The following is a 13,380-nucleotide window of genomic DNA, read 5'->3' on the forward strand; positions in this document are numbered from 1 at the left end:
CACCACTGTGTGTATATATATATATATATATATATATATATACTGTATTTTTTTTTTTACTTTACATACTAAAATATGTACCTAAATAATTAGACAATTTAATAATTAATTAAACACAATTTAATTGAATAATGAAAATAAGAAATATTTAAATTGAGTTGTTTTAGCTGATTTTAAACCTTTTTTTGTCTTATTTTAAGTCATCTCGAGACCCCCTTGGAAGTTCCTTAGTTTGGTATTCGTACACTATTCCTGGCCTTGGGTCTCATTTTGGTCAACTTCAATTGTGGTTTCAGTAAACTATCCATTCACACTGTTGTTTTTTGGACTTGACTTTAGGTTGCCCCTCAAGTCAGAGTTCACACTCTAATAAAAAATAAAGGTTATTTTTTGGCATTTATGGTTCCATGAAAAACCTTTAACATCCATGGAACCTTTCCATTCCACAAAAGGTTTGTTATAGTAAAAAAAGGTTCTTCAGATTATTGAAATGTTCTTCACACTAAGAAAAAGTGGTTCATAACATGGCACTTCTAGTCCAAAAATGGACTTATAGACAAATATTTTGCAGAAGCAGCATAACCCTGATGTTGTTGTGCTGCATTGGAACGATGCAGTATATAAGCAAACCACACAATGCTCAAAACACACTGAATTCACATAAGATAAAGTTGTTGCTGTTTTAAGAAACTGCTGACACAAAGATTGTGCATGTGAACAGCAGAGCACCACTGAACAGCCACACAAACAGCAAATCTGACCTGAATTGTTATGATCCTTTCATATATTCAATATATTAATGAAATAACGTTTTGATGCTTCTAGACAATGAGATATCTTTTCTACAAATGTAAGTTGAGATGTTGTGCAATAGTGAGAGCTTTTGCACAACATCTCAACTTACATTTGTAGAAAATATATTTCATTGTCTAGAAAACCCACTCACAGCATTACATTAAGCTAGGATTAAATATGACCCTTGGTTAACAATTTCAAGTGTAATCCCATTAGTTCAGCTCTCAATTAAAACCTTTTTACATCATTTTATGATTGCATTTTATTTTATTTTGTAATAAGCCTCAGTGGAATGTACAGTGGGCACGGAAAGTATTCAGACCCCCTTAAATTTTTCAACCGGAATGGCAGAGGATCCCCAAATCCAGGTGTGAAAAACTTGTTGCATCTTTCCCAAAAAGACTCATGGCTGTATTAGATCAAAAGGGTACTTCTACTAAATACTGAGCAAAGGGTCTGAATACTTAGGACCATGGGATATTTCAGTTTTTCTTTTTTAATTCTGCAAAAATGTCAACAATTCTGTGTTTTTCTGTCAATATGGGGTGCTGTGTGTACATTAATGAGGAAAAAATATGAACTTAAATGATTTTAGCAAATGGCTGCAATATAACAAAGAGTGAAAAATGTAAGGGGGTCTGAATACTTTCCGTACCCACTGTATCTTTAAACTTATGAACTTTAACCTTGTATCATTCTCTCATTTACTTCCTTCTCTACGTTTCCTCCCACCTGTATGTGTGCATAGTGTGTGTGTGTGTGTGTGTGTGTGCTGGTATATATGGTTTATGAGGACACAAATGTGTATAATGGCATGGGTACTACAATGTAAACATGGTTTATGAGGACACTTCCAGTATCCCCGTAAAACAAAATGCTTAAAAAACATACAAAACGGTGTTTTATGAAATTCAAAAATTGTCAGTAGTTTTCTGTAAGGGGTAGATTTAGGTGTAGGGTTGGTGTATGGTGATAGAAAATACAGTTCTTACAGTATAAAAACCATTACACCTATGACGAGTCCCCGTAAACCACAAATGCAAGTATGTGTGTGTGTATGTGTGTGTGTGTGTGTGTGTGTGTGTGCATACTTAAGGGAGGGGACTCATGTTCCTTGGTACTGGACGATGTGACCACATCACTTAGCCACACACACATTGCTAGATTCCAAGAAATAAGTAGGTTAGACTTACTGTCATTTTCACTGAAAACACACACACTAATGTACAGAACACATACATTTTGAGTTTCAGCTTAGGAACCTGCAAACATGCCAGAAATGCAACAAAACCTCTCACTATCTTAAGCCACAAGACTCTGGACCAGAACATACAAGTGAACATGAAACAAAAATCCCATCCCTCACCCTATCTTATTTCAAAATGCATATTATTGATCTTATTATATGAACAATTCATCAATGCACAATGTTTAATCAGAATATATTAACTGGATCGTCCAGTGAAACAACAGAATTCTGTCTGGTGACATACGCTGGACTTCTCCAATATTCTTTTCATTCACATTTTTTAAACGCCGTCCCTTTCTTACAATTAATCAGAAGCTTGCATTCAGATCCGCCTCCATCCACTCAACAATGCAGATGGAAGGCCCTGTTCTACAGTGTTTTCTTTTGATAATCTTTTTCACTTGAATGTACACCATAATACAGAAGAAAAAATCTGCCACTGTTTCTGTTACATTGCAGTTTTAAACACTAATGTATTTTAAAACCTGTCCCTTTGCATATGGTTTGTGATATTATTGTTAAATACACTGTAATCTCACTTTTAATGCTGTGCATGCGTGTGTTAGCTACATTTTCTAAATGTCCCCAGTATAAAACCTGAAATCAGCTACGTTTCAGGGACCTGACAAAACCCAACAGTCGTTGCGAAGAAAAAAACATAATAAACTTACTAAATGATGTTTTGGGGAAAAGAAAATATCATTAACCTAGTATACAAATAGACACCAAGTTCCTAACACGACAAAAATATGCGTATATCCTATAAAAATAAAATACTAAAATATATTTGAAAATACATTTATTTCATGCTAACTATACTACAAATACATTTACATATTATGTACGTAATAAAAAAAAAACTATAATTGTTCTTTTAGTATACTAAACTGTTATACTTAAAGTCTGCTAAATTGCTTATTGGAATAACTTAATTTTGTGCTTAATACACTTTAATTGTGCTGAAGTCCAACTAAAGATGAACTGTATATTTATATATTGTGCCAAAGTGGGACTATTGCAAGTATACTTCAGACATACTTTAAATATCTTGCATTTAAAGATGGATAATATTCAAAGATCATACAATCCTCATCAATAGTGACACTGAAACACATTTTAGGCTTAATATCAAGAAATGTGCATTGTGCACAAGTAGTACTCCAAATAAAGTTTAATTATAATTTGAATGTCAGTAATTCTCAAGCTGTATATGTGTTACTAGATTTAAACTATACTTAGTATGAAATAAATGTATTTTAAATATATTCACGTTCATATGTGTCTGTGTGCACAGCACAACAGTAGAGCTACACTTACCTCTACACATACCTCTCTCTTTCCTTCTCTCCTTCTGTTCATTAGATTAGGATTTCTTAATGTGGCTTTCAGGGATTATCTTTAGTCTGTTCCAAAACCAGTGTGTGTTTGTGTTTCAGCAGCTTTGTGTATTTATACTTCTGTGTATTTGCACTTGTACACTTGTTTACTGTGAGTGTGTATTTAACATTTCTTGTGTTTCATTTCTTCATATTAATTAGTCTACTCCTCCATCACAAGATACTGTACCTATTTTAACATCTTAAAGCATTAACACACATCTTAAACCACTTAAAAGTTTGGTATGTCTGTGCTTTTTTTGAATGTCATTATTGATAAATGGTTCAGTTAATTTTGGGTTAAGTAAAAATTATATAATCATTATACTTTTTAAAATATGTTTATATATGTACCATCATTCAAACATTAGAATTTGATACAATTTTAAATTTTGCATGTCACCTATGTTTACCAAGGTATCTAAAATACAATGAAAACAGCTGTATTGTGAGATATGATTATAGTTTCAACACTTTCGTTTTAATATATTTTCAAAGCAGCTATTACTCCAGTCTTCAGTGTCATGTGATCCTTCAGAAATCATCTAATATGCTGATCTGGTGCTCAAGAAACATTATTATAACGTTATTATCAATGTATTTTTTCAGTATTCTTGAATAGATAAATAGAAAGTTCAACATAACAGCATTTATTTGAAATGGAAATATTTTGCAACATTATAAATATCTTTAAACTGTCACTTTAGATCAATTAAATGCATCCTTGCTGAATGAAAGTATTCATTAATAAAAATAATTTTTAATAATAAATATAAAATTACATTTTCAGTAAAAAAAAAACAAAACTAACAATTATTTTATCTGGACTGTGCTGACCTCTGCTGGCTAGAATTATAATCTGAATAATAGCGTTGGAAATTATTTAAATAAACTGTGACAGCTCAACACATTTATGTTAAAACACATGATCAAGGCTTTAATGTTTGTGTTGTTATTGTTCTGTTTGTGTCTATAGCTCAGATTGAGGTGATCCCATGTAAGATCTGTGGAGATAAATCATCAGGGGTTCATTATGGAGTTATCACTTGTGAGGGCTGCAAGGTAAGAAAAAGGGGAAAAAATACTTTTATAATTTGAATGTCAGTAATTCTCAAGCTGTATATGTGTTACTAGATTTAAACTATACTTAGTATGAAATAAATGTATTTTAAATATATTCACGTTCATATGTGTCTGTGTGCACAGCACAACAGTAGAGCTACACTTACCTCTACACATACCTCTCTCTTTCCTTCTCTCCTTCTGTTCATTAGATTAGGATTTCTTAATGTGGCTTTCAGGGATTATCTTTAGTCTGTTCCAAAACCAGTGTGTGTTTGTGTTTCAGCAGCTTTGTGTATTTATACTTCTGTGTATTTGCACTTGTACACTTGTTTACTGTGAGTGTGTATTTAACATTTCTTGTGTTTCATTTCTTCATATTAATTAGTCTACTCCTCCATCACAAGATACTGTACCTATTTTAACATCTTAAAGCATTAACACACATCTTAAACCACTTAAAAGTTTGGTATGTCTGTGCTTTTTTTGAATGTCATTATTGATAAATGGTTCAGTTAATTTTGGGTTAAGTAAAAATTATATAATCATTATACTTTTTAAAATATGTTTATATATGTACCATCATTCAAACATTAGAATTTGATACAATTTTAAATTTTGCATGTCACCTATGTTTACCAAGGTATCTAAAATACAATGAAAACAGCTGTATTGTGAGATATGATTATAGTTTCAACACTTTCGTTTTAATATATTTTCAAAGCAGCTATTACTCCAGTCTTCAGTGTCATGTGATCCTTCAGAAATCATCTAATATGCTGATCTGGTGCTCAAGAAACATTATTATAACGTTATTATCAATGTATTTTTTCAGTATTCTTGAATAGATAAATAGAAAGTTCAACATAACAGCATTTATTTGAAATGGAAATATTTTGCAACATTATAAATATCTTTAAACTGTCACTTTAGATCAATTAAATGCATCCTTGCTGAATGAAAGTATTCATTAATAAAAATAATTTTTAATAATAAATATAAAATTACATTTTCAGTAAAAAAAAAACAAAACTAACAATTATTTTATCTGGACTGTGCTGACCTCTGCTGGCTAGAATTATAATCTGAATAATAGCGTTGGAAATTATTTAAATAAACTGTGACAGCTCAACACATTTATGTTAAAACACATGATCAAGGCTTTAATGTTTGTGTTGTTATTGTTCTGTTTGTGTCTATAGCTCAGATTGAGGTGATCCCATGTAAGATCTGTGGAGATAAATCATCAGGGGTTCATTATGGAGTTATCACTTGTGAGGGCTGCAAGGTAAGAAAAATGAAAAATGACTTTGCTAATGTCAAATATTCATAATTTTGCTTCTTTAGTACACTCCCCCTAATTGTTCTACACCCCACCGACCCACCGCTTTCTGCCTCTACAGGGCTTCTTCCGCAGAAGTCAGTCCTCCAGCGTGCAATACTCCTGCTCCAGACAGAGCAACTGCCCTATTGACCGTGCCAGCCGTAACCGCTGCCAGAGCTGCCGTCTCAAAAAATGTGTCGCTCAGGGAATGAGCCGCGATGGTAAGAAAGGACGGATTGAAGAATGCTTGAATGGATGATATAGAATGATTAATTCCATCTTTTTTGTGATGTTTGTGATGTTCCCTCAGCGGTGAAGTTTGGCCGGATGTCTAAGCGCCAGAGAGACTCTCTGTTTGCAGAAGTTGAGAGACACCGGCAGCAGCAGCGACTTCAGGCCAACTCAGTCCAAGAGCCCCAGCCTCTTCCAGCCTACCGATCCAGCAAAGAGCCCAGAGAACAGTCATCACATCTCATCCCAGCTCTACCTCCAGCTTACCCTTACTCTGTAGAGCCTGAACTGCAAGGCTGCCCTCCAGAGGTGCATCCATACCTGGATTGTCGCATAGGCGAGGCCCAGGCTCAGAGTCTGGCCTACAGGGGCTCCCACAGGAGAGGTGAGTGCAACAGCTTGTCAGCTGGGAGATGTGAGAATTTCTCCACTGTAGGAAGTACTTTTCATCTCAAATTATATTGTGGTGTATAGTTTTCTTTCTCTCTTTCAGGATTTGACTCCACAACGTCTACACCAGAGGCTATTCTGAACATGAGCGGCAGTGAAGTGGGCATTCGTCCTTTTGACCCTGAGAGTTCGTTCTTTTCTTACCCGACATCTCTGCACATAGGTGAGAACCACAAGATTCATGAGAGCTACATGGTGTTATAAAGTGGTTTAGAGGGATAGTTCACCCAAAAATTTAAATTCTGTCATTAATTACTCACCCTCATGTCGTTCCAAAACTGTAAGACCTCCGTTCATCTTCAGAACACAAATTAAGATATTTCTGATTCATTCTGAAAGCTCTCTGACCCTGCATAGACAGATCCTTACACGATCAAGGCTCAGAAACGTAGCAAGGAGATTGGTAAAATAATCCATGTGACATCAGTGTTTCAACAGTAATTTTGCAAAGCTGCGAGAATACTTTTTGTGCGCAAAGAAATAAAAAATAACGACTTTATTAAACACCGATCTCCTTGCTACGTTTCTGAGCCTTGATCGTGTAAGGATCTGTCTATGGGAGGGTCAGAGAGCTCTCAGATTCCATCAAAAATATCTTAATTTGTGTTCTGAAGATGAATGAAGGTCTTACAGTTTTGGAACGACATGAGGGTGAGTAATTAACGACATAATTTTTAATTTTTGGGTGAACTATCCCTTTAACAGAGTTAAAGTGTTCTCACATTTCGATAATGTGATCACACCTTTAGGAGTTGTACTAAGTGGTGTTGTACTGTTTAACTTTTGGATTAACATCTCTCTTTGTGTTTGTTGACAGAGGAGCTCTCTGCAAGTATCGTACGTTCCCACAGAGAGACGACTCAGTATCGACCGGAGGAGCTGCAGGCTCTCAGATGGAAGGTTTTTAGCAGGGAGGAGATCCACGCTTACCAGAGCAAAGTACATGTTCTCTACTCTTATGTATCTAGCACAGCTGTAACTGATGACAATGTGAAACAGTGTGTCATTAGTCAAACATTCCTCTTTGTGATTTAATTAATTACAAATCTCAATGGACCCTTTTCACAAGCGTCGTAAATCCTCGAAAGTTTTTCATATTTGTATTTTTTTTTTAAATGTATGTACTTTATAACACTATTCTTTGTATTATATTATCTTTGCATCAAATTACAAAAAAACTAGCTTACGCTAATGCGAGGGTGTTTGTAATGCAGCGCCTATGGGAGGGACGGTAAGTTTGACATCGTTCTCACTGCCGTTGTCAATCTCTCTCAGTTTTTTTCCTTTTATTGAAAGTCGTGAAAACACTAGCGCAGAGTTTTTCTTTTGCTATTTGAACAAATGGGAATCCCATTCACTGCACTTCAAGTTAACCCAACTAGGATGACTTTCGCTGCTGAGAAACCCGAAAATATGAAAAAGGTCCACCGTGAGATGTGAAGTTGTAGAAATAATTGCGATTATGAGAAATCTATTTCTCAGTTGTGAGAAATAAAGTCGTAATTGAGGAAAAGTTTTGCGTTTTTTTTTATTGTAAAGGTACTGATACTTCAAGCTAAATTAAAGAATGAATAAGTGTCATGTCATTTCAACCTAAATCAAACAAAGTGTTTTGATGTTTCGAAACAGCTCACCAGTGCAAACTTTCTGGAAACCTTCAAGCTGACTGTTAAACACCTTTGAACAGCCATTGGTCCATAGCAATTAGCTTTTATTTATTTATTTATTTTTCAAATGTGATGTAATTTCTAACAAAAGCTGGTCAAACAAAGTGTTCAAAGTTCTTGTTGGTTTATCGAAACAACTCGCCAATGCAAAATTTGTGGAAACCTTCAAGCTGACTGTTAAACACATTTGAACTGGGTTCATTGACCATTGACCATTCATTGATTTCATTGGTCTGATTCATGATATTTTTTCAATCTCGTTAAACGAAGTGTTCTGAGTTGACTGTTGACAAGTTGAATGCTAATCAACTTTGAACTGCCATCAGACACGAGTAAAATCATGAAGGGCTGAATTGCAGAGCTGGTGCAAACATATCCACATCTCTATGATCACTCATATACAGCCTTTAAAGATGACCTGGAATTCCTGGAAATGTCTGCAATTTTGTTGTATAATTAGGAGGACAGTGTGCACACATATTTAAATATTAATACCAGCATTTCAGAATGTCTGCAAATGGCAAACATGAGTGAAGAAAATATATTGGGGACTTTAGGCTTCATTCAAAAACATTTCAGTCCAACTTTTGACTTGTAGTGTGGATATCTAAATAGTCTCCACTCACTCTCACCCTTCTCACTTTCTCTATCTCTTCTTCCTCTCTCTCTGCAGTCGGTGGATGAGATGTGGCAGCACTGTGCGTTGCGGTTGACCGATGCTGTTCAGTACGTGGTGGAGTTTGCTAAACGTATCCCTGGATTCCGCCAGCTTGGTCAGAATGATCAAATTGCTCTCCTCAAGAGTGGTGAGATACAGCTTTCCGTACAACATACTAGTTAATCAGTTACATCTGGTAAGGTTTACAAGGTTTATAGCTCCATTCTCATCTCTCTGTCCGGTTTCTATCTCTCAAATACCTGTCACTTTTCTGGCTTTGTCTTCTCCTCTTTCTATAATTCTGTGTATGTTGCTCTCTCCTCTCTGCCGCCTTCTGTGCGTGCCTTTCTCTCTTTCTTATTAGGGTCCATGGAAGTGGTTCTGGTCCGGATGAGTCGGATGTTTAACACAGAAAACAACACAGTATTCTTTGACGGCAAATTTGCAGGAACGGAACTTTTCAAATCCCTTGGTGAGTTAAAAGAATATTTTGATTTACAGCAATCGCCCCATAGACTTCCAGTGTAAGAGCATTTTTGTCAACTTATTTTTAAAAACCTGAATTTAATCATATTTGTCTAATACCTTGTGAATAATACTAAGTACTAATAACAAATTATATATTATAAAAGAATATACCTGTTGCAAACTGGATCAAATGTTTTTGGGAACTTAAATGCATGTTCATTTCAATTAAATTAAGTTGTAGTTACATACATGTAGTTTAAATTTAGGCTGCACTTTATTTCATGGAGAGATTTGAGAGATTATACATCATCTGAAAGCTGAATAAATAGGCTTTCCATTGGTGTATGGTTTGTTAGGATAGGACAATATTTGGCCGAGATACAACTATTTGTTTTGTGGTCCAGGGTCATATGTGGTTATAGTTAGGATAAGGGTTTGTCTTAGGGTTACTTGCATGTAATTATGCATAATTTATTGTTATTATAATAGTAAGTACATGTAATATGTGTAACAAGGACACCTTAAAATAAAGTTTTACCTACATTTATATCAAATGCAAGTAGCGTAACTTTAGAGTCCAAATTTTTGACCAACTTAAGTAGTACTTAAATACTTCTTCATATGTAATTGCATAATTATATCGCCTTTGAAATGTGGTTAAAGTGTACTGCTGAATGTACTGACAAAGATTTATGGTAAACTAAAATATACTTTAATGTAATTTCTGTTGAAACTTGTGTGTCATATGTTTAAATGATTTGGAATGCTTTTGTATAATGAAGAAGTCGCAATTTTATATTTTTAAAAAGTATTAACTTTAACTATTAAACGCTTTAGTATATTAGTCACCCATCAGTATAAGTGTACTTTTTTAAAGCACAACAGACAATAATAAAACAATTATAATCTCAAATTTTAAGTAAAACTTTTAATTTGACATTATTACAAAGTGCACTTTTCAGAAGTGTAGTTAAATGTGTTAAGAAACAGTCATGAAAGTGCACTTAAGTTGCCTTTTATTCCATTAAAGGGGTCATATGATGTTTTTTTAAAGATCATTATTTTGTGTATTTGGTGTAACAGAATATGTTGACGTGCTTTAATGTTCAAAAAACACATTATTTTTCAAATACTGTACATTGTTGTAGGTCTTCTATGCCCCGCCTCTCTCAAACGCTTCGTTTTCAACAAAGTCCCTCCTTCTGACAAGCGCAGTCTGCTCTGATTGGCCAGCTGACCCAGTGCATTGTGATAGGCCGAACATCGCAAGCACTCGTCGGAAATGTAACTCCCCTTACCATAATCGCGAGCTTCATCTTTCATAAATAATGTCATTAGTTTTACCATCAGTTCAAGCCCTAAAGGGCAACAGACACAGTAATGATGCAGTACACAAGCCGCGGTTAAGACAGCTGACTCTGTGATGTGACCCTGTCTCCCTCTCTCTCTCTCACACACACGCGTGCACACACACACGCACACACACACGATGCGCAAAACTCCGCATTTGAATCGCATCATATGACCCCTTTAATATTATACGCAAGTACACATTCTATACAATTACACTCCCTTTTCACAAGGAATAATTACTCACTGACATTGTGACTTATTATCACTTTTAACATTTTATCTTCCAAAAGTTAATGGCGATGTAATTCGAACTGTTTTTGAATGTCTGTGTTTGTTCTCCAGCATGTGGTGATCTGATAGCTGCTGTATTCGACTTTGCTCACAATCTGTGTGCGCTGAGACTGACTGAACAGCAGATGGCAGTGTTCACTGCACTGGTCCTCCTCAATGCAGGTGAGCACAGCAAAACCACATTACTGCAGAAACTCTGACTTTAAAGTAGAATAGGCTTAATCTCTCAATCTTTCTCTCCACTTTGAGTAGACCGACCGTGTCTGGAGGACAGAGAACGAGTGCAGAGAGCCAGGAGAGATGTGGAGCTTGCCCTTAGTCACATTCTGCACAGAGACAATCAGGAGAGTCTACTACATAAGGTAAAAGAGATGGAGAAAAAGGATTTAAATACAGAAAGTAAAGAAATATATCGGCTTTAATGTTGTGGTTTTGTATGTTCCTAGCTGTATCAAAGAGTCCAGGTGCTGAAGTCTCTGTGTGCACTGCATATTGAGAAACTGCGATGGTTCCGGCAGCTTTACCCTCTCACGGTGCATTCCCTCTTCCCTCCGCTATACAAAGAGCTGTTCGGCTCTGACACAGATATACAGACGCTGACTACTCATTGAACACACACACAGGCACATTTCATTTGCAAATGTAGACAACACACACACACACAGTTACAAATAGTGTATGCAATCTAGATCTAAATATATTATTTACCTGCTGAAGAAATCAAATATATTTTTGTAACTCTCAGAAGAACAGAAAATAATATTAACAGACGTATGCAGTATTTTGTAGGCCAAAAGCAAAATATTACTACAAATGCTATTCAGTTTGAGTATTCTTGAGGTTTTTTTTGTTTGTCTGAGGATGTATTTGAATGTTTTTGAAGTTGTTGATGATCCTAGCTGTTATAAAGGAGCTTTATCTCTGATCGTTAGAATGTGATTTCTAAAGCTGATCAGTTTTGAGACCAGCAAACAGCAGATTACAAATGATATCTGCAGATCTCAAAGCATCATTGATGAACTGGTAGTGTGATTTTCAAGCTTCATTTACAACATTAGAGTCCCCCCTTCTCTCCTCCTTCTTGATTTCTCAGGCAGTACAGACAGAGACATGAATGCTTAATGACTTCTGCTACTCATAGCCTATTACATTATTGCATTAATTTAAATATGATCTATTTAGACACCTTATGTATCAGCTTTTTTTGTACTCCCCTGCTGTTAAAGCTTGTCTTGGCACTTATAATGCTTATCTTTCATTCATGGATCATGTTCTTGAATTCACCATTCCCTTCAAACAGACCATCTTAAGATAGATGTGTCTTTGGATTTTCTCTGTGTATTCAATCATTTGAAGAATTTATGCTCAAAGGTCTAAAAATGTATAGAATACTTCTATGGAATAAAATATAATGCTCTTATTCAATATGCTTGTGTAGACATTTAGATTGACAACAGTTCTACCTTGTCTTAATTGCACAGTTTAATTTGTGGAAATCTATAAACAAATGTCCATATGTTTATTTGCGGGAGTATGTGAGCTTTATAAATCTGTGTTTATCAAAAGTCTCTGTGCATTTTCCGTCAACGTTCTAGTTTTTATTTTTGGCGCAGTTTCTGTTCCATGTTGTATTTTGCGTCAGCTTTAACTTATCACTCACACAGAGGATGAAACCCTGTTATTCTTTTGTTTTTGTTCTGTTTTGGAGCATAAATACTTGTTTGCTCTCTGTTGTGTTGCTTCGCAGAAAAGGCCTAAAATAAACTTCTGAAAAGTATAAAGGCTGGGACTGTATCCAGGAAAAATATCAAGTGTTTCCCCGTTCCTTTGAATTGTGAGCAAAGACTGAAATCTGTTGTTTTCTGAGTTTTTACTGACTCGTCTGACTCACACAGATGTCATGCAGCCCTCACTGCTCACTTTCTAATTGTTTTTACATGTTTATAGATCTCATAACAACATTATTTGTTAGAATTGCACCAAAACAAATGTGTTTCCACATTTCTCATTTAAAAAAAAGAAAACCAAATTCATTTGGTTTTCGTTAGGTTTAAACACATGATCATCTGAATCACAGCAGACTAGAAAGGCTTTGTTATACGCAAGCACGATGGGGTGAATTTATCCTTAAGAGACCCTTAAAACCGACTAGGGAATAATAGGGGAAAGACCATCTAAATCTTTGCTGCCTCACTGTCCGGTCAGTCTATGACTTCACAGGATTGTCTATTTGTGTGAGAACTCCTCAGAACTCTGGTTTCATGACATCAAGTGACCTTAACCAGAATGTAGGTGAGCTATAGTCCTAACCAGACAAATATTTCATGGCTACAATGCTTATTTCTTGGGAGAAATTGAATCATAATTAATTTAATTCTTTTAATCACTCCATCAGTCACCTTTTGTTTTTTTTACAACCAACTGCCCTGTGCACGCACAGGATTGTGGGATATCAT

The 13,380-nt window shown here is 35.3% G+C and overlaps 1 protein-coding gene across 2 annotated transcripts in view; it reads left to right on the top strand.

Annotated features, from left to right (window-relative positions):
• LOC107596682 (nuclear receptor ROR-alpha-like) overlaps positions 1–11,981 on the top strand; it is a 32,841-nt gene extending 20,860 nt beyond the window's left edge. For both annotated transcript variants that reach the window (XM_016287475.1, XM_016287476.1), the window contains 10 exons: positions 4,397–4,482; positions 5,886–6,027; positions 6,117–6,422; positions 6,531–6,650; positions 7,305–7,426; positions 8,828–8,960; positions 9,177–9,284; positions 10,976–11,086; positions 11,177–11,286; positions 11,371–11,981. In XM_016287475.1, coding sequence (XP_016142961.1) covers positions 4,397–4,482; positions 5,886–6,027; positions 6,117–6,422; positions 6,531–6,650; positions 7,305–7,426; positions 8,828–8,960; positions 9,177–9,284; positions 10,976–11,086; positions 11,177–11,286; positions 11,371–11,535 — 1,403 coding nt within the window. In that variant the 3' untranslated portion in view covers positions 11,536–11,981. The remainder of the gene's footprint in view (positions 1–4,396; positions 4,483–5,885; positions 6,028–6,116; positions 6,423–6,530; positions 6,651–7,304; positions 7,427–8,827; positions 8,961–9,176; positions 9,285–10,975; positions 11,087–11,176; positions 11,287–11,370) is intronic.
• The last annotated feature ends 1,399 nt before the right edge of the window (positions 11,982–13,380 follow it).

This window comes from Sinocyclocheilus grahami, unplaced genomic scaffold (assembly GCF_001515645.1).
Source record: "Sinocyclocheilus grahami isolate Dianchi unplaced genomic scaffold, SAMN03320097.WGS_v1.1 scaffold222.1, whole genome shotgun sequence".
NCBI lineage: Eukaryota > Metazoa > Chordata > Actinopteri > Cypriniformes > Cyprinidae > Sinocyclocheilus > Sinocyclocheilus grahami.